The sequence below is a fragment of the Ixodes scapularis genome, unplaced genomic scaffold (genome assembly GCF_016920785.2).
Source record: "Ixodes scapularis isolate PalLabHiFi unplaced genomic scaffold, ASM1692078v2 PGA_scaffold8__174_contigs__length_109621045, whole genome shotgun sequence".
Classification (NCBI taxonomy): domain Eukaryota; kingdom Metazoa; phylum Arthropoda; class Arachnida; order Ixodida; family Ixodidae; genus Ixodes; species Ixodes scapularis.
This window is the reverse complement of record NW_024609883.1, coordinates 97,181,588-97,202,873: the sequence shown is the minus strand read 5'-3', so window position 1 is coordinate 97,202,873 and position 21,286 is coordinate 97,181,588. Positions and strand designations below refer to the sequence as shown.

The following is a 21,286-nucleotide window of genomic DNA, read 5'->3' as shown; positions in this document are numbered from 1 at the left end:
TCATGCCTGTGCTCAAGTTGAAGGTAATACTGGCGCGTACCGTATAAAGGATGCGAATTTTCACGCGTTTATATCACCGGAGAAAAGTGATTAGGGTTAGCAATCCTGAACGCTCGCAACGTCCTCCCGCAACCCGCGACGCCGTTAAAAGGCTGCGCCAGGCGAAAGTCGCTCATTTCTTTCAAAATGTGTGACACACATGAGAGAGAAGTGTACTAGTCTGGTGAAATAAAGACTTTCCTCAAACTAAGCTTTATTTTTCATCTAACATAAAATAAATTATTTTACAAAGGTAAGTGGTCTCATGGCAAGTATTTTGGCCTGAAAAATTGATGTTTTGGTTATAGCGCGGTACCGCTTATAGTGCGGATTTTTGCGACTCCCGCGACATACGTTATATGCGGTCTACACTGTATACCGACTTTCACCCAAAAGTCTATACGAGATGCACTGACGAGACGTTGAGAGAAATACTCATTGCAACTGTGGTGCTTGGCAGGAGTCTTCGGCGTGTCATGCTGTAAAATGTCAAGACCCTGGCGGTCGGACCACCTGGGTTGCGGCCGGCGGCAACGCGAAACCCCTACGATGTCACCAGCTACCACTCGCACAGCAGGCACAAGGCTGGCGATATGAATACAGTCGAGCCCAGTTATATCACACTCAAGTACTATTTCGAATCATTGTTTATATTAAACAGTCCAAATAAACCCTTGGAAATCACAAGTGATACTGCAGGAGCGTTGTCTTTTTGTACAGAACTCCCATGGTGGGGACACTTGATATAGCAAACGAAGCCAAACCGCCCGCTGCTTTTCCCACGATTGCGCTGGTGGTGAGCACATCGCTTGCATTGTGGGACTGGCAGACCGCCAAGCCAGCAGACATGCAGTAAGACACACAGTGAAAGGGCAGTTGTCAAAAAAAGAAGAAAAAGAAACAATGAACGGTAAAAAAAAAAGATGTGGAGGATCATAAAAGCAAGGAAAGGGCACGCGCATGTAGGGAGAGCAGGGAGTGCTTGCTGTCGGAATGGTAACCTGCGCCCTTTCCTTGAACACTGCTGATGCTAGTGACTCCCTAGCTCCAAAATAAAACAAGCAAAAAAAAAAAAAAAAAAAAGTCTTGGCAATGGAGTGTGTTGACAACAATGGTTGTGCAATTGCACTTTGAATGCCTTATCTTAGTTAACCTTTTTCTTTTGCCGCCATTGCTTTGCCCATTTTTTTCTTTTCTTTTTTGCTGCCTAAATTTAGTGAGCTTCCTTTTTTGTTGCTAGCTTAACTTTTTTGTCTTATTTTATGCATCTTGCTTTTCCGTTTTTCTGTCATTTTTTTTAAATATTATTTTCGTGTTTCGTCGCTTATGCTGTGTGGAGGTCCCAGCCAGGTGCGCGTGTAAGCGTGGCAGTGTTAGCAGTCTCCACCAACTACGCTCTACTGTATTTAGCTGTTCTTGGATACTCTATTTGGTAAGCTCCCCTTTGTCGCGAACTTCGGTATTAGCAGAGATGCCAGGAAATTTCAACTCGAGCTTAATTTAACATATTTTTGTGTATGAAATATTGATATATCAAACTATTTTACAATATCCTTTGAATTCAATATATCCGGGTTTGACTGTATCATCCACATTTCCGCATCTCCAGCCTTGTGCCTGCTGCACAGTGGAAACATTCGCAAACCTCCTCACTTTACACATGCTTCGCCTTCTTAAAAGTGACCAATTTAGGTGTTTTTGATGACACTCCACAAGCTTCCAATTGAAACCACATGCTTATTTTTGCAAATTAGGAAGTAGATTATTATATATTAGCTCATTATTTAGCTAATTACCACGTTTTTCTAGAATCCCCGACATACGCCGTGGCTGGCAGTTTCTTCCTGAAAGGATTTCCTTTTTCTTCACCACCCTATTGGTAGGAATGCTCGATTCTTTGCCGAAACATCTGGTACACATACTGCACCGTGGCGATGGCACGAGGAACCCACCTTGCAGGGTGCCAAGAGGTCCACGTGGTCCCGGTGCAGCTTGAGCCTGCACCGCCGGCACTCGAGGGCGGGGGGAGGCTTGAACATGTGCCACAGGGGCTTGGGGCACAGCTCGCACGTCGTCGGCATGTGGAAGCTGATGGTCACCAGGTCGTGGCCCTTGTGCTCAAACGCGTTCGGCTGCGGGAGTCCGAACGAAAGACGGGTATCACGCGACGCACCACTAAAAACTATCGTTTCTGGGCTTCCAGGTTTCGCCTTGTTCCACGGAGACACATACACATTGAAGACAACATTACTAGACAGGTGAGCTAGTTGTCAATGAACTTACTAAAACCAGAGACAGAGGCAAAAAAGGAGGACCAAAAAGCAGGGTCCTGAAAGGCAACGTCTCCGAGACGTTGCAGTCGTCCTTTTTTGCCTTCGTCTGTGATTTAGATATCCCCTCAATTGACGTACGGGTTACTAAAGAAGCGATTAAATACCGCCACTTGTTTTTCGCTCGAAAAGTAACCAAGTACGTAGCCCGTTACCAAGGTCCAAAAGGAGTGCGTCGCTTCAGCTCAAAAGTGATGAGTGTACTTTCTCGTTACTCTGGATGGGTCGTTTTTCCGAAGCAGTACAGTATAGACCACTTACAACGTAACCGCTTATAGTGCAGGACCGGGTATAACGCGGTTTTTTTAAACCACCGGTTCGCTTCCCATAGAACTCCATGTATTTACATACCGCTTAAAATGCAGGCGCGTGAAGGGAAATACCGGTTATAGTGCGGTTTTTGGCACAGCCCGCCGACCGCGCCGACGACCGGAGCAGCGAGCACGCTTCCCTGTGCGACACTAGATAACGGCGCTGACGGCGCGAGGCGAGGACGTTGCTCGAAGAAGTGGAGAGAAGCGAAGAGAGAGGCTTCAGTTGCCATAGCGACGGAGGGACGCACGCACGTGTCGTTCACGTAGTTCACGTGCATGCGTCCCTCCGCCCCTCCGCTGCGTTGGAAACAAAGAAACAAACAACCGCACCGACAGACCAATCGCAGATCGAGGAGAAGTGTTCGCGTGCGTTGCATGCCGATCGCGGGCCGGCTGCTTCTATCCGCAAACATGGCGTCGGTTGTGATCGTCGTCGTAGACGGCGCTCATCTCATCGTTCTGCGTAAAAGCGCTATCCTTGACTGTGAATTTTCGTTGTGTGTGGTTATGATAACCCAGCACGTACTAGAAGGGAGGATCCACCTACTCGTGCGGCGATGTCGTGGCGGCGCTCTCAAGACGGCAGAAACGCCCGTGTCGTCGTGTTTATTTACTTCGACTACAGTGGTGATTTCTAAGCATTTGTGTCCTCGCACATCGCCCGGATTTTTTATTTGGTGCATTGCATGCGTGTGCTCAAGTTCCAGGTATTACTGGCGCGTACCGTACGAAGGATGCGAATTTTCACGCGTTTTCATCTCCGGAGAAAAGTGATTAGGGTTAGCAATCCTGAACGCTCGCAACGTCCGTCCGCAACCCGCGACGCCATTAAAAGGCCGCGCCAGGCAAAAGCCGCTAATTCCTTTCAAAATGTGTGACACACTTGAGACAGAACTGTACTAGTCTGGTGAAATAAAGACTTTCCTCAAACTAAGCATTATTTTTCATGTAAGATAAAATAAATTCGTTTACAAAGGTAAGTTGTCTCATGGCATGTATATTTTGGCCTGAAAAATTGATGTTTTGGTTATAGTGCGGTACCGCTTATAGTGCGGACTTTCGCGACTCCCGCGACATACGTTATATGCGGTCTACACTGTAGCGCCTTTCAATATTTTGCATCGTTAATGATGCCTAGTTTTGTGATGCATCACAGTGTTTGTCTGTGTGGGTTTGTTGTCACCAACTAAACCGACCGAGCAGAAAAAAAAAGCGCATGATCACAGCATAATTTTTGTGCACGTTTTGTTTAGTCGGAGATGGTGGGTGCACTTTTGGCACCGTCGGGTCGTAGCACTGGCAGCGGTGGGACTTAAAGGGGCACTGACACCCCAAAGGTCGTATTCTTTTTTATTGTATAAAACGATGCAAGTTGTAGTCATAAACACGCAAAAAAAAACGCATTGCGAAAAAAAAGTTCTTTGCGCGCAAGCGCGCCTTTTTATTTTTGGCGTTTATATTTCCCGCGCTCACCTCCTTGCTTCTTTTGATCGGTGACGTCAAAAATCAGGAAATTTAAAAGCTTTGTAGGCGACATTTCTGTAACATTTAATAACGGCAATCGTAAAACATGTTTTTTAACGCAATTGCGAACGCAATACGGCCTTTCTTTTTGAAATACCGAAAATAAGATTTTGGTGTGATGTCGCTTCCTGGATTTGTATGCTCCCTCGGAAGACTTGGCGGCGCTCGAGCAGAGGATTATCGGCGAGTCGGGGACGAAACCGTTTTTTTTTCCCGCGCCGGCTCCCTTCTATCCCGCCTGCTCGCCTCCTCCTCGCTTCAGGCCGCGGTAGCAACGGCGCTTAGCTTCACAGCGTGGAGCGGAGGTCCGAAAGAAAGTCAAGTCGCAGGAGACCGCAAAATTTGACTCACTGCACTGGCGCGGATCGCGCGGGAACTTCAAATTCTGCATTTGGAAATTGTTTTTTTAATTCAGAAATACTGAATTCCCAAGTTTCAAATTTTGAGGGTAATGTCCAGGCATCGTTTTCAATCGTTTCGGATAGTAAAATAAAATATGATTTTGATGTGTCAGTGCCCCTTAAAGTGAAACGGAGTATGGCAGCTTTTTCGTCGTGGGCAACAAGAAAGCAGAGGTCCGACTCAAGGGGAAGGCAAGGGAGGGGGGGGGGGGGGGGGGAAGAGCCACTCACGTCCTTGAACTGTGGGGGCTCTGCGCCGTCGCCGGGCTTCCTACTTTCCCCCTCGCCCGCGTACAGCACCTGCGCGGAAACCAGGCTCGAGTTGGCAACGCGGCGGGTTCTCGACAAACGTCTTCCCACGAGTAAACGGTTTGGATTAGTTGTCATGCCCTACTTGAGACTTATGCCCTCCTTTATTTAAAGAGGTTGGCCGCCGAGAGCCTGTTACGGATATACAGTGCAATCCACTTATAACAATAATGAGAAATCCTGAAAATTCAATCAATAAAACCGATTATTGTTGCATCAGGACAAGAAACTGATTGTTACTAGTCTAGAAACTCTACAAATTGATCGTTATAGGCAGTACATCGTTATATGTGGTATCGTAATAAGTGGATTGCACTGTTCTGCGAGTCCACGTTATGAGACCTCCGACGCAGAATGTAAAGAAAACGCCAAAGACACTCGTGAGAAAGCTCTGGCAGTCTGCTAGCCCCATGCTGACATCACACTGGCATTATTACAGACAGTATGTTAGTAATTACTGATAGTCTATCGTACTGGTAATGTGCTAGCTAGCACCATCGTGCCAGTGCTGAGTGCACATCACACTACAGCCATACCAACATTTTACCAAAACTACAGTAACAGAGTGGCAGCATTCTCCAGATACGGTGGCCTGTCACCACAACTAGACTGCTATTCATGCTAGCATTAGGGTCATAGAAAAATTAGTGGTTCATTGGTATTTTGTAGGCAATTCAGCGGCATTGTGTTGACCACAGCGTAGCACTCCAAACAATAAATGAGCAACCCACCGTATAATTAATTTTAGTGTAACTTAGCAAAGACCAAACACTACTACACCCTCCAGCAAATAGGAGACATTGAGCAAAGCAATTGACAGCTCATGGCAGGAGTGCACTCTGTCGTTTGCCAAGTTACGGTGAAATGAACCACGGGAAGAAATGGACTTGCCTGAAAGATGCGCGGGATGTCCTTGGCATCTGCGCGGATCACGTCACCCTGCGTCACGCTGCGCACGTGGAACAGCTTGCTCAGGTCTAGCACCAAGACGGGGTCTGCATTGGCTCGGTCCGCCTCGCAGTTGTAGAAGAGGATCTTCCTTGAGCTGACGACCACATACTGCCGCCGCCAACCATGACGCCGGATGTTCTGCTTCTGGGGCAACGAGAGCCAGCCCTCGAGGCGCTGCGGGTTCGTCTCCGAGCCGGGAGGGGCCAGTGATCCGGCGTCCGGTGCCGAGACGGACGTGGCGGCCGCCACCCTCCGCAGGTGTTCCATTTCAGAGTCCTTGGAGTCAAGCTCCATCTGCAGCTTGATCCGCGCCTGGCCTTCTTCGTGGGCTGCCGCCTGCACGGTATGTGCGGAAGGAGTGTCGTCTGCTAAAGGTGCTGTGCCGACATAGCCAAACTATAGTCGCCGATAGAGTGAGAGTGGCAGGGCATGTCTTTCGAACTCCTGGCTCTAGCATGCGCTCCGTGCCTTCCACAGTGCTCTGGCAGCGCGCACTTTCTCTCATGGTGCACCAGACACAGAAGCGATTTCGAAGGAAGAAAGTTTGCGCTGGAGGCAGGACAATTAGAAGCTCATCCCTGCTGTTCTCACTTTGTCTATTACTACATATAGCCTTCCATGATGGTTTCATGCAACTTTCGAATTCCCATGAAAGTTGCATGCAAGCAGAGGGTTCTGAATGGTGTGTGCAACCACGGTGGCTTCAGAGTTCCACGCAACCAGGTCGGTCTGCAAGTTGCGTGCAACTTAAAAGTGTAATCCATTGCCATGCATGAACCAAAAGCAGGTCAAAGGGGCGTGTGCGACCGCTTCGAAGTTCCGCACAACCAGGTGGCACGAATCAACAACCAGGAAAAAGGCGAGACGCTGCCATCGCCGGGCACTCACCTGCAGCTCCGCCAGCTCCTTCTGCAGCCTCGCCACCATCTGAGAGTACTTTTCCCGCTCCTGGGTGAGTTCCTGCTGAAGCTTCCGCACGTCCCTGTCCCTCCTCCGCAGGTCGTTGGTCTTTCCGCCCCCTTTCCCTGCAAGGTCCTTGCGGTTCATGACCTCCGCCAGCTTGTTGACCGCCACCTGCTTGAGCAGCCGCTCCTGGTGCAACTGCTTCTGCAGCTGCTCCTGACGCGCCGCCTCCGCTGCCCGCTCTGCCCGTTCCTGCTCCAGCGCCGACTCGTGCGACGACCTCTCTGACACCAGCTGCTTGTGGAGCTGCTCCAACTCAAGGTCGCGGACCGCGCGGTCTTTCTCCAGTCCGGCCGCAGTGTCCTCGAGCACCGAGCGGTGCAACTCGAGCGAGTCCGCGCGTGCCTGCGCCACCTCGAGCTCCCGGCTGAGCATCTGGCGCTGGTCCTCAAGCTCTTGCGCCATGCGGCTGCGCTCGTCCAGTTCCTCTTTGAGCTCTCGGGCCTGGGTCTTGTACAGGGTCTGGATGGCAGAACATTTCAGAGTGGGATAAACCGTAAGTTGAAGGCGAGCATGTTGGTTGCACGGTGAGCATGCTAAGGGGTGACGCAGAGGTTGAAAACCGAAAAATCTTGAAAAAGTCAATGTTTAGAAAACCACTCGTTTGGGTCGTATATTCCAAACTATACTTCCATTGTAATCATTGGCACCTAATTCACCAAAAAAAATTTAAAAAATATATTTTTGACATTCCGGCGGCTTTAAAACAGTGTTGGACAAAATATTCTATAGAAGTATTTAAGTTGAGTTACTAAATACCTGTTTCATAAAGTATCTAAAATACCTACTCAAGTTACTTTCACTGCAAAGTATCTTGAGTAGAGAACAAATACCTAGAAAAGTATTTCAATTACTTCTGAAGATACTTCCGCATTGCGTAATTTGTATCGACATCAGTGACAAACACAATTATACAGTTGCGCAAATCTGGTTTACCAGAATAGTTTATTAGCACGCAACAACACAAAAAACAAAACAAAAAAAAAAACAAAAAAACATTGTAGGGTTATTTTATGAAGACCAAATATTAGGAGCAGGATATAACTGATACGTGTTACAAAACATTTCTGGGACAAGAAAAAAAAAAACAGGTTGCTTCAGTTTTAGTGACATTGAATATCACGTCCTGCGGCGCACCTTAGACGCATCATTTATTTATTTATTTATTTATATTTCCTATATCAGGAGTTAACTATAAATGAACTTGGAACGCAGAAATTAGTAAATGGATAACCAAGAAAGCCCACATAATAGCCGCAGGACTGGTTTCACCTTCTTCAGGTAGGTTGAGTTCAGAAAGGCACTCAACGTTGGGGGACGCTTCGTTGGCATTTTGAGTGGTCATCCAGCTCTTATTTCATTTCCTGTCCTGTTCTCTGCTTATCAATGTTTGTTTACAGACAGTGTTTGTGAGAGTAATAAGTGCCAGACTGACGACAAAAAACAAAACAAAAAATTGTTCAGCCTTTCCACTCTCGTGAAGGAAGACCAGCGGAGCTGTACTCGATACACTGTGTGCTTCTCAGTCGTCGTCTGTTTTTCGAGCTGTTTCCTAGGATGAATTCCCACCAACGCGCCCAACTATCCATTCTTCTATTATAGCTGGAAAGGTTGCCACCATCTACGAGCGACGGCGGAAACCATACTGGTTGTGTGCTTGCTGCCGTCGCTTATAGATGGCGGTAGCTGTCCAGGTAGGTTTGTGTCGAAAATATTGGACACGATACTATGGAACCTAGCCCTTAACAGCTCCGCTGTAAAAACTCAATGCTTTGCCGTAGCAAAGTTAAATATACAAGGAAAAAGAAGTGCCTTCTTTTTGTGTCCACTTTCCATTTTCTTCTATTTGTTATTTTTGTTACACTGAAGTCTGCAATGTTGTCGTGGGCCACTTCCCGTTCTGTGTTCCGCCTCAGTGTGGCAATCTTTACTTCTGTAAAACCATTCTTTTTTTTGAGGATTTTTGAAGGAACTCTAGGGGACAAAAGGCGCCTTTGGGAATGCGAGGGAAAAACCTTCCTTGCACAAACTTTGGGGTGAAATATGAGTCACAATCGGCAGAAAAGCAATGTTTTCACGATCTCAATCTAAGTCACCATAGCGTAATGAAGCTAGCAACAGGATTTGGTTGCTCGAAAGAATGTTGACATTTGCTCATGCCACGCCCATGCCACTTCAAAGCGAAAAACCCGGAAAATGACGGAATGTCAAAAATGTATTTGAGATAATTAAATACTCTGAAATGTAATTAAAATACAGAGGCAAAAACTCTAGATCAAAAGTATTTGCAAGATACCAAGATACTTTAAAAAGTATTTGAAATACAGTAGCTTGAGTAGAGTACTTGAGATAGGCACAAGTCTGCTTCTAAATCACGCCGAAGGCACAAAAGCGTGCAGGACTAAGAGGTTCCTGCTCCCTTTCACCTTGGCAGACAGCCGCCGTTGTAGTGTTGTTTTGAAGCTGAGCTTTCTTCTTTTTGCCGCCCTCCAAAAACGTTTCCACCGCTTAGTTTTGTCCTGATCGGCGTTTTTCCACCTCGCGATTACGAAGCAGTGATTGGTTAAAGTGTCGCTCGAGGAAGCGGAAACTACTATTAGCCGCAACATTTGTTCTCTTTCCGTTGCCATGGCTTCGTGGCCTCCGGGGCCTCATGTCGTCTGCTTGCTCCCACACTTTGTCAAATCCACTTCGTTTCTTGCCATCTTTACTACAATTGTTTACAGCCGTTTGTTTTAGTAGTTTCACCTACTTTGCTCGAGTGTTTTGTGGCCGCAGGGCATGCTGGGAATAAAGTAAGGGACGGTGCCGAGGGTGCACGCAGTCGACGCACGTCAGAAGTCCATGCAAGCTTCTTTGCATGGCAACCTTTGGAAGCAGCATCGGTGGCCCACCTTTGTGTGGTGGGACACAGATGCTCATCGTGTCACTAGATACTTCAGATTGTGATTCTTTTATCTATGCTATTAACCACCGAAACCAAGCGAAGACAACGGCAGGATAAAAAGACACAAGCACGCTTGCAGCTACTCCGCGGGGTAAGGCCGTTTCACATGGTGTAATCCGGCTCGCGATTTTCCTGATTTTCCGTTGCAATGTTACTCGCTCGAGAAAAAACATGAATAAAAGCAGTGGGCGGTGACATATGCGCGAGCGAACTGTGTCTGCAAGCTCTTTGCCGCCCAAGAATGAAAATCGAAAGCAGAATCGCGCCACATGAAACGGTCTCAATACTGAAATTATGTGTGCCACTTTCAACTGCCATTTTCTCAAAACGCATTTTTCCGTCAGCGTTGGCACTTATCCCAGCAATATCTCGGGAACTGTTTAAAAGACACATGAAAAGGAAAAAAAATTTTTTTTAGACAGCTTAGATGGAAAAAGGATGTCATAAAACAATTTTACAAAGAAGAAAAAAATTTTTTAGAGCTATATTGACGGCGCTATACGATTTTGTAGTTGGCGCTCGCGGGAGCCGCCGCTGGTCACGTGGTAGGCTTGCGCACCACCGCGCTGCGTCGCCGCCGTACGCTGAGCGTTGTGCAAACGCAGCTTCAACGCGTTTCTCCACGCCACCGCCGCCGCACAAGTTTGTCTGCTTCGGGGCACCGCCGCCGCCGTCGTCTGACCGGCGCACAGGTCTATCACGTCTGCTTGCGCTTTTTCAAGAGTTTCCTTTGGGCTCTAAAAGTTACTTATTCATCTTAGTTTTTTGTTATACTTCATACAAAGATGAATAAGCTACTTTTAGGGGCCATAGGAAGCTTCCGAAAGAGCGCAAGCACCACGTGACAAATATGGGCCCGTCACGTGATAAACAAGGGCCACCTTTCCGCGGCGCCCGCTGGCGCCAACTACAAATTCGTATAGCGCCGTCAATATAGCTTTAAAAATTTTTTTCTTGGTTGTAAAATCGTTTTATGACATCCTTTTTCCATCTAAGCTGTTTAAAAAAGAATTATTTTTCCTTTGCATGTGTCCTTTAAGGAATTCGCATGCAGTTTTTCTTATTCTATTCCTAAATACCTTTGTGAAAGCATGACAGGCTTCCCTTTTTTCTTTAAATTGTGTTAGAAATTTATTTATCCATCAAATTTATAAATTAAATGTGATGGATGAGGATATGACCAACATAAAATTTAATGTTGTACAGAAAGTTTTCTGAAAGGAGGTTAATATAAAGGGCTCTTTGCCTATCTAGAAATGCTTATAATAAATTTCACATTCCCACTATGTCTTACTAATTTCTCCAGGCCTGGGATAAAAAGAGCGAGTGAACCATACAGAAAAAAAAAGTGCAACTTAAGGACCCATGGGCACAGCTTTATGAAACTTAGCAGTTAGTACATATATGTGCTGTGAATGTACCCTGAAGATATAAAACAGATAGCTCTAAAAATAAAGTTTAGGTTTGATGCCAGCTTCCCTTTTTAACTGTGATTAAGACTGGCTCCTACACTTGAATTCGCTTATGACAGGGTTCTTGTAAACTCTTGCGACGAGAGAACACACTGGCCGTCTGACACCATCTATGAGGTGGCCCTGCAACTGCATTTCACTCGAGCGAAGGTTTTTCAGTATTACCGAGATCAAGTGTATGTACCGTCAATGAGAAATGGTAGTTTATAACATCGTCAAAAGCTTAAAAAATGGATGAGAAAAAAAAAGTAGGAAATACCTACAGGGTAATTTCAAGTGTTCCACAGCTACCTAACAGATGGTGTCAGCGTGTCAAATTTGGGGGTTTTACATGCTAAACCAACGAAGGAGGACTGAGGAAAAATTTCAAACACCCGGGGACTTTTTGACATGCAACCAAAATCTGTTACGTGGAGCCTTCTCCGCAATAAGCCTTCGTCAGACTGCGGGCACCTCGGTCAGCATTCGAAACTGACATTTGGGGAATCCATAGGCTGGCGCTATGCTTTGGAGCCAGCTAGGTGCTCGAGGTGCGATTCTGTTTGCAATTCCCCGTGTTTATACTTTCAGCAACGCCCGTGCCTTAAAAGTCCCAAATATCGGCGGAGAGCAACAGGCTCTAACTAAGCGAGAGATAGGTCCAAATGAAACAGTGCCCGAAAGGATAAGAGAGAAGGTAACTTGCCGAAAAGTACTGCTCCGCTTCAAGTTGATCTTGGAGCTCCTTCATCTGCAAGTCATCCACATTCTTGGACCTGCAACAAAAAGCGAAGCGTTCAAAGAATGACAAACGACCGTCCAGGAACTTTGGTCAACAACAGACGTGGCAAATTTGACACATCATGAGCACTACATCCAAGAGGGTCTAGCGGCACGAGGTCGCGGCAAGATGCTTAAGGACTCTAGGGATCATTGAGCTAGGAAAGTTCAGGGCTCGGGAAATAGGGAATAGGGGAGGGAGAAGTACAAGGGTGGAGGGTGGGACAAGGGTGTGGATGGGCGGGAATAAAAGTAACCATACGCCTAACAACTTGCGTGAAGTGAGCAATGTCTAAAACTAACACGTCCCAAAAACTACCTGAAATTCACCTAGAAGCACACCCAATATGAAATGGATTGGGTTCAAGTCAAATTTGAGGGTTTTACGTGCCAAACGAGCAGAGGGCGTCGGAACGCCCCAGCGGAGGACTTTGGGTTAATTTCGACCACTGGGGACGTTTTGACGTGCAACCGAAAGCTCCGTTACATGGCACCTTCTCTGCAATCAGCTTTCTTTGGATTGTAGGCACCTGGGCTGAGATTCAAACCTGCCATTTGTAGATTTATAGAACAGTTACTCAGCTCGGGACCACTCAGGTGGTCACTGGATTGGGTTTAGTGGTTGTTGCTTACTCCTTATAACCCAAAAGCAAACCTGACCGAGAGAAATCTAATGTAAAACAAAGGAATCTGAAAGACATGAAAACAGCCGCTTCAGAAGCCCCAGTTCAGTGATCACAACGAAGAGGCTCCAGAACAACGAGGAGTTCGTAGGCGCGCCAAACTCTCGCATTGCAAATGTGCCGCAAAGAGAGAGCGCCATCCCCTTACGCGTTCAGCCTCGCCAGCTCCTCTTGCGCTGCCTGGTGCGCCGTCCTGAGTTCCGTGAGCGCCGCCTGCGTCTGCTTCTCCCGCGCCGCCAGCCGCGCCACCTCCTGCGCCTGCAGCGCCGCCTGCTGGGCCAGTTGCCCTCTCCGGCGGCCCTCCTCGTCGAGCTGCGCCTGCAGCGCCTGAGCCTTCTCCGCCTCCTGCCGCTGCTCGCCCTGCAGCCGCTGAAGCTGGGCCTGCAGCTGCCGGTAGTCCACCGCTAGCATCGACATCTGGCGCTCCCGGTCCTGCGCCAGCGCGTCTGCCTGCTGGCGCGCCGCCCGCTCCTCCGCCAGCTTCGCCGCCAGTGCCTCCGCGCCCTCCCCGCCGGAGCGCTTGTCCAGCCGCTGGCCCTGCTGGCCGAGCTCGCGGTCCAGCCGGTTTTGCGCGTTCCGTAGCTCCAGCTCCAAGACCGCCCGCTGCTTCTCCTGCTCAAGGACCCGTCCCGCGAGCCTGTGCGCCTCCTCCTGCGCGTGGGCCTCGCGCTCGCGCAACCGCTCCAGCTCCAGTTGGAGTGCCTGCCGTCTGCTCTCGAGGTCTTGCCCCCGGACCGCCCAGCTCGACTTCTCCTGCTCGAGCTGGATCTGGAGGTTCGAGAGGTCGCGCTCCTGTGAGCCCAGCTGTCCGCGCAACGCGCCGACCGCCTCCTGCAGCTCCTGGCAGGCGCGTTCGCGTGCCGCGACTGTCAGCGAGAGCTCCGCGTTGGCCTTCTTGAGCTTGACCACTGCGTCGCCCTCCTGCTTGAGCTTGTCGTTGAGCTCCCAGAGCTGCTTCTCGAGGCCCGAGGCCTTTTCCGAGGACGCCTGGGAAGCCGCAACCAGCTGGGCGCGTGAGGACTGCTCGCATTCCAGCTTGGACCACAGCTCCTGGACCTTGAGCTCCAGTTTTCGGCGGTTGTCGCACTCGTTCTCGTACTTGCGCTGGCTCTGCAAAGAGGCCGTGGGAAGAATACAACCGGGCTCGGTTATGCGATGATTCCACTGCCATTAGAAGTATTAAAGTGTGAAATGCTTTTTAACAAAACCCCCGATCTTAACACTTTGTCCGTCCATCCGTCTGTGCCTTTCCCGCTAAATTTAGCGGGTTACTGGCTTTTCCTGCCCCACACACCGATTCAGTTGCCCCGCTAAATTTGGCGGGAAAACTGATACAGCAAAACCTCGTTATAACAAAGTTGAAGGAGCGGTCGTAATTATTTCGTTATAACCATTAGTTTGTTATAGCCAATGTCCATTTCTTCCCACTATAAGCAAGCAAAGGGAATTATGATTGCTTTGTTATATCCATTAGTTTGTTATACCCCATTTTGTTATAACGAGGTTTTACTGTATTACGCGACCCGACGTCACATGACCTATTACACAAATTGATTTTCCAGCTAAATTTTTCGGGAACATTGATATTGCGTGACCTTTGCACCAAGTCAGTTCCCCATTTGAATTTAGGGGGAAAATTAATAAAAAATAGGTTCTTCACCTCCCAAACAACCATTTAAAATTTGTTGTAAACAAATTTAAATGGTCGCTCCTGAAATACTGCATTTCGTGCATTTCAGTACTTTAAAAATAAAGGTTTTCCCTGCTAATGCGTATAACTTGCTGTCCATAAAGTAACTTCAGTAATATAGTGTGCATGCTGAAGTGTTCTAGTCAAGCGTTCACTTTAGCATTAGTTTGACAATATTCCGTGTAGAGTGGCAACTTTACTAGAAATTATAAAGTTCCATAAGTTCTGAATCCACAACCCGACTGCACCTTACAGAGTTTCGCAATACCGGAGAAACGCAAGCCACCGAAAACCACGATTACAAGTTACACAGGTCAGCGGCTTACTCGACAAAGCTCCACTCCCAGATAAAAAAGATTTATACATACACGTGGCATTTCCCTCGTATCCAGCAGCACAGCTTCCAAACAAGTTAAAAAATAACCACATCTCCACGTGGTGAATGATGTTGATTGGGGCGAAGCTCGGGTGGTGCTGACACTGATTTTGGTCATAGGTAGTGCTGATGGTGCCGTTTTCATTCATGTCAGTAGGAGAATGTGTGGTTTTCTTCTTTTTCTTTTTTTAAGAAGACAGATGAGATGGCAACTCAGAACCCCCTACTCTTTTTTTTTCTTCTTTTTCTTGATACTGATTTTGGTCATAGGTAGTGCTGATGGTGCCATTTTCATTCATGTCAGTAGAAGAATGTGTGGTTCTCTTCTTTTTCTTTTTTTAAGACAGATGGGATGGCCTCTCAGAGCCCCCTATTATTTTTTTATTTTTATTATTTTTTTTTTTTCCTTTTTTTCTCTTGTTTTCGCTGCTGAACTCACGAGCGGGGGCACGCCGGACGGCAGATGGACATGGCTAGCCCCTAAGAAGCTTCGCCCCTAAAAAAAAAAATTTCTGCGATACGCACGCACAGCGGCTTACCTCTTTGGATTCGTGGGAGAGCAGCGTGATCTTCTTGTTCAGTTCCCTGTTGTCCGAAGCCAGCACGGACACTTGTTCGGTCTGCTGCGAGAGGCTCTCCAACTGCTTCAGCGTCAGCCTGCAAGGGCCCACTCCCAGAGTCTGAACCCTGCCCACCAAAATCCAAGCTCGTGGCCCAAATAACCAAACTGGTAACAGCACTGCCGGCCATGGAGCAATCGGCACTACCGACGGACGTAGAGCATGACGCTGCGGGATTGATTTCCTTTTTCGTCGTCTTTTGTTGCTGAACAATAGGTATAACTTCAAGTGTGTTTTGTCACGCCACATGCGAAGAACTCTGACGCTGACTATAGTCATTCGCAGATGAAGAAACAGGCGGAGTGATAAGCCCCGAGCATATTATCACTTCACAGTCAATGAGATAGCAGTATCAGTATATGAACGCCCGAGAACCTATCTCGAAGCAAGATGCGCGATCACCTTAGGCCAGACCTTGCGTTCCTTACGCCATCGGCAACCGTAGATGAATAATGACACGACGGTTTGGATAATACTTGCTCTAATTTTGGGACTTCTAAAAATCTGCAAGCAAGCTTTGAGAAATCTCAACGAACGAATAGCATCGAGGAGAAGCCGCCTCAAAATCGCGAGTCTCTTCGAACTCGAAATCGGCGGCGTCTGTCAATGGGCAAGATGATCAACAATCCTGCCCGTCGGTGCAAAGCGAGTGCCAAGGTCTCAGACCGTCGAAGTCGACGTGCTTGCATTTTGACTGCCAAGTTCTGGTAAACCTTTGTACGCAACTGTCGTTTCCGGGCTCCAAAAAGGTCGAGGAGTACCTACCTGTATTTTTGTTCAACCTCTTCCTTGGCACCCCTAAGTTTGACCACCTCTTCCTGAAGTACATCCGCCTTTGGACCGCTCATCTGTTGGCAAGGAGAACGACTATTCAACGTCCCACATTTTAAACGAGCAATCCGAGCCAAAGAAATACGCTAAATGAAGCATAGCTAAAGCAAAGCTCGAAAGCCTGTAGAAAAAAAACTTTCAGCCTTTCCACTCTGGTGAAGAAGGAAGACCAGCAGAGGTGTACAATGGAAAGTGATAGCCGGCCGCAAGTCGGCAAGCAAGAGTGGAAAGGCTGCCGCCATCTATGAGCGACGGCTGCAACCAGATACGTGGCTTGCCGCCGTCGCTCATAGATGGCGGTAGGTGTCCAGAGTTCAGGGTCTTCATTTCTTTGCGGGGGACACGATCCTGGTGAAACTAGCCCTTAACAGCTCCGCTGTAAAGAAAAGCTTGAAAACAGCAAGTTTAAAAAGTAGTTTTCTTAGCCAGAGAAATAATAATGTAGGATGAAATAGGTTATCTGTGCCAATACATTCCCATAAACAACTGGAAGAGTATGTTCCTCCAATAAACGCTAAAAAGAGTAATCCATTTTGAGTGTGCTCGTTTGTGTGCCTGTAGCTTAACCATCATTTCACTCAGACTGCAAAAATTAAATCTGTTTATGAATCTTAAATTTAATGTTTCCAATACTAGTCTAGATATCATGTTCTCTTTGTAAATCTGCAACCATCGCAGTCTCGCAGTAAAACAATATTGTGCTGGGCTAGATAAAACACAAGATCAATTTACGCCAAAGACGTTTTCCAAATATCACGTCTTTCACATCCTTGCCCTCCCCAATTTTTTAACCCAAGTTATTACACTAGTAATACTATCCCTTCACGAGAAAGATATAAGAAGACCATCGCCCACCACGCAAGCTAAAACCGAAACGGAGAAACTCAAGACAGGCGAGGATGTTTTTAAAGCATGTACTCCAACAGTATTGGCATCCTGAGCGCTGTCGCCATCAACCGACACACTCTGTTACAAACATCCCGTGCGGCACCTCGTGCTCAGGGCTACTCAGAGTCGTGTTAAGGAAGCCAAGCGGCCACACACCTTATCAGGCTGCAGCAACAGCACAGGCACACCAAGTCCACAGCAGGAGAGAAGGCAAAGCAGGCAGCGTGCAACAAAAACAGCATCACCGTACCGAAGTTCAACAAGTTATAAATCTCCACAAAATTTTAAAAAATCAACATCACATGACATCACGAGATGTCGATTTCCCAGCTAAATTTAGCGGGCAAATCAACATCGCGTCTTGAGGTCCAATAACGCGGACAATGTTACGTCCACTTAACTGCTAAATTTGGTAAAAAAACTGATGTTGTGTGACTTCCATTTTCACGCTCATTTTAGTGTGAAAATTAACCCTACGGTTCTTCATGACGCTCCTTTATAAAGGTCCTTCACAATGGTGATGGTTTTCTCACGAAGTTCGACTGATAAAACACATTTTGTGTTAGAAAACACACAATGTGGAAGGTCTTTCATACGCGGCAGGAGATCGGAGGCCGAGTGGGCTAGGTTCAATCCCCACCCCTACCCGTTTCGATCTGGATGAGTATTGTATCAACGTGTGGTCGTGTATCATTACTGTACGATGCACGTTAAAGTCCCCCGGCTAGCGGTTGTACTGCACTGTCTAAATTTAGCATCTACAGCTGGGAGACAAGTTGGTTATTGAGACAGACTAAGTTCTAAGCCATATAAACATACACACACCCCAATTTTCGTTGCTATCACACATTCAAAAACCTTAGGAAAAAGTTATTGTGTTATGGCATGAACCATGGAAGTGGAGGTTACTCAGCAAGCCGAGTATACTTCACTTTAAACAATTTCACCAGCCACTTCCAAAGGTCAGTCACTGGTAGTCCATCCAAACATTCTTTGAAGATCATATAGAGCCCAGCAATCAAATATTACCTAGTCATCACACGTGTTAGCATACCGACAATCAAAATGAAACCTGATGGCTGAGGCATGCAACAGATCACTACGCTGATATTGTGGCAAGGCGTTGAGATACCGAGATCTCATTTATTTTCGTTCGGACAAACTCTCCTGCAACACCAAAGATAACCGACGCTATTTATTAAGGGTGCGCGGATACCCGCTTCAAATCGAATAGCGCGTCGTCACCCCTGGTTTCGACGATGCAAAGAGAACCAGTGCTTCGAAGGTTTGTTTAGCACCGTAAAGGCTATCAACCGTGCGGCGCTAGGTGATCTGAACCCCTGTCGGCACACCCCTAGTATGTACGGCAGCTAAAAGATAAGTGATAAACAGCTCATTCGACAGAGCATGCGAGCAAATCTAGTAATTTCGCTTTGTTCCCCACACACACCACACCGCATTACGTAGATCTCGTCGCGACTATATCGCATCGCCCCATTTGCGCCGGGCGAGCCGTGCAGTTCGGACGAGCGTGTTTGGCAGACGCCACGATTTCAGCTTCCGTGGGGCACGCTCGACGCGCCAACGACGACGACCGGCTACTGCCGCTGTCGACGGCCGAGCAAACAACGGCGTACCTCGTCAAAGCCGTCCAGACCCTGCACACTGCAGCCCGAGAGGAGCGAATAGTCGCCCGAGTAAGTGAAGCCGACGAACGGGAGGTGGTTCCCGGCAAACGCCTTGGGCTCGGGGAAGTTCTCCTCGGGCGTTTCGTCCTGCTCCACGTCGTCGAAGTTGCTGGCATCGTCGTCTCCGCTCAGCTCTGGCGAGACGGGTGGCGCCGCTGTGTGGAAAGCCGGCTGAACATTACTCCCAGACGGAACGTTACAGGGACTTGTTCCATCAAGCGTGGCTCTAACCCGTGCCAATCACTGTTTTTCATTATCAAATAAGTCAGATTTATTTGATTTAAATCGCCGTAGCTAATAAACAGCGAATCCTACCACCATGATCGTTTTCACCTTAAGAAAAAAAGGGAAGTTTTGTACACTGTATGTACGCCCAGCGAAGTTCTCGCAGTGCTTGGTTGTCGGAGGAAGGAATGATGCTTTTGGCATTTGAAACGTGTGTGTCTTGATAAGATGACTTATCTAATTTGAAATGCACCTACACATACATATCTTAATTCTCTACATAAAGGGGGAAATTAGTAATTCTCCGAGAGAAGCCATACCTTTTTTACTGCGGTTCTTGAGGTGAAAATGAGTATTCGCCTCGAGATCGAACCGTGTCGCCACCGTGCGGCCGAAATTGGAAACGCGCGAAAGCGGGGATGCCGCCGTGCGTCGTCTGCTACGGACGCACGCTCAGAAGCGTGGATCTCGCGACGCAAGCCCGTTTCAGGCTGAGCTTGACATTCCTTATTAAACGTTTTATGTTTTTGTTGCCGTTTCTTCTTACTAAAGGTTGTGTTGTCTCATTTCCCATGCGTAAAAATTCAGCAACGCGATTATTATTGAGTCGGAAGCTTCCATAATCTTAGTGTGTTGGTTTGTATACAATCGCTGGCTCCACGTATTTTTGTTATCTCGCACAGACCGTGGCTTTCATAAAGCATTGAATGTTTAGTAGGTCTGTGGTTTGATTAGAAAATTAACCCGACTGATCGCTAATCAATCAATAAATTCATATGTCGATTTTTCGCCGGTCATATTAAGTGAAAGACGTTAAAACTTCAAATTTTTTTACTGGTTTTACTATGTCATAAATGGCATATTGCATTCCCATTTTAAACTTCACATTGTGAGTCCCACATAAATATGAACACGGGAAGCCTTTTAAAATGAAGTATTTTTATGTTATTATTTAAACAGTATAATCACCCTCGGTGAAATGACAAGCACGCTGAAGTAGTTTACCGTGCAAGCCTGCTTCACAAAAGAAACAAAGATGTCAAAAATATTAAAGCAGGCATCTTTTACTCCTTGTTGACTTTCTCCAGCACAAGACTCCAATTAACCGGCAAAAAGAATTGCAATTAAAGCATTACTTGAATAATCTGAAAGTTGATTGATGAACTGCCCAGTCCCGATATATGTTAGGTGAGGGCGGAGGGTGATCGGAAAGTCTCGTGAAGGTCGCTAGCTCTCATCAGTAAAAGAGTATCACTGCGGCCGATGCTGTCTGTGTCGTGGTGCGCGTCGTTTGTTGGGGTTGCAGAGTCTACTGTGTTTGAATACAAGATTATTTAGCCTCTTGATATCCGCGGCCCTCACCAAGAAAATTGAAGCGGGTGAACCGACAGTGTAACCTGCGTTGCTCGGTTACACTCGTTTATTACAGTCACGGCAGATATATTAGAACAGCTTCTTTCACTTGTTTCAGTTGTCCTGCCAACCGTGCAGTTTGCAGATCTTAACTAGAAGAGACACACTCATCGCAAAGCAGTAGATTTGTTCAGACTTCAAAAAACTTACCCACTCTATGGCACTGTAAACGGGCAGAGGAACTCAATAGCATGGTAATTTCCAATACAGCGCTAACGTATCTTCATTCTAAATATTTATATTACTACAAAAGCTAGAAGTTAAAAAAAACAAAAAAAACATAGAAGCTGCGATTTCACAGCCTACAGTACCAGTATTATGTTATCTGGGTTGGAATTTATTGTTTTTTTTTTGTTTTGTTTTTTTAATTCCCACGTTGATGAACCAATACATCCATTTTAAAAGAAACAAATATTTAACATAAATATTCCAGTTCAGCCGGAGACAAGCATCAGTCGTGGTGATCCATGCTTTCCAACGTCTGCCTAGAGCAGACGACGCACCCACAGAAGCGATTACATAAAGTTAGACCGCACGCTGGCAACACGATTTGATCTCCACTGAAGCACCGAACAGTACCGCATCCTTTTCCTTTAGAATTGTTTTCCCACCGATTGTATGCGACAAAATAAACGCAACAATCTATGCTGTCTCGCGCGTGAACGTGGAGAGCCTATGGGGCGGCCGTTCTCCTATCCCCGCTTTGATGATGATGATAGCGCGACTGTAACGCCACCTCTAGGTCGATCTCGTGGCCAATAGATGTACTTTTTAAACATGGCAGATTGACTGAACAATTTGTTCTATCACTGATAACAATGCGGAAGAATGAATTAGTGTAAATGTTAAGTACAGTTTAATTA

At 47.0% G+C, this 21,286-nt stretch overlaps 1 protein-coding gene across 2 annotated transcripts in view; it reads right to left on the bottom strand.

Annotated features, from left to right (window-relative positions):
• Positions 1-21,286, bottom strand: part of LOC115310623 (rho-associated protein kinase 1) — a 40,130-nt gene that overhangs the window by 4,116 nt on the left and 14,728 nt on the right. The window contains exons 9-18 of one of the 2 annotated variants that reach the window (XM_029969027.4): positions 18,735-18,940; positions 17,254-17,262; positions 16,144-16,226; positions 15,298-15,415; positions 12,841-13,802; positions 11,936-12,005; positions 6,757-7,293; positions 5,809-6,204; positions 4,840-4,908; positions 1,992-2,171 (exon numbers count right to left, since the gene is read on the bottom strand). In XM_029969027.4, the coding sequence (XP_029824887.2) occupies positions 1,992-2,171; positions 4,840-4,908; positions 5,809-6,204; positions 6,757-7,293; positions 11,936-12,005; positions 12,841-13,802; positions 15,298-15,415; positions 16,144-16,226; positions 17,254-17,262; positions 18,735-18,940 (2,630 nt within the window). The remainder of the gene's footprint in view (positions 1-1,991; positions 2,172-4,839; positions 4,909-5,808; positions 6,205-6,756; positions 7,294-11,935; positions 12,006-12,840; positions 13,803-15,297; positions 15,416-16,143; positions 16,227-17,253; positions 17,263-18,734; positions 18,941-21,286) is intronic. The other variant, XM_029969028.4, reaches the window with a different exon arrangement.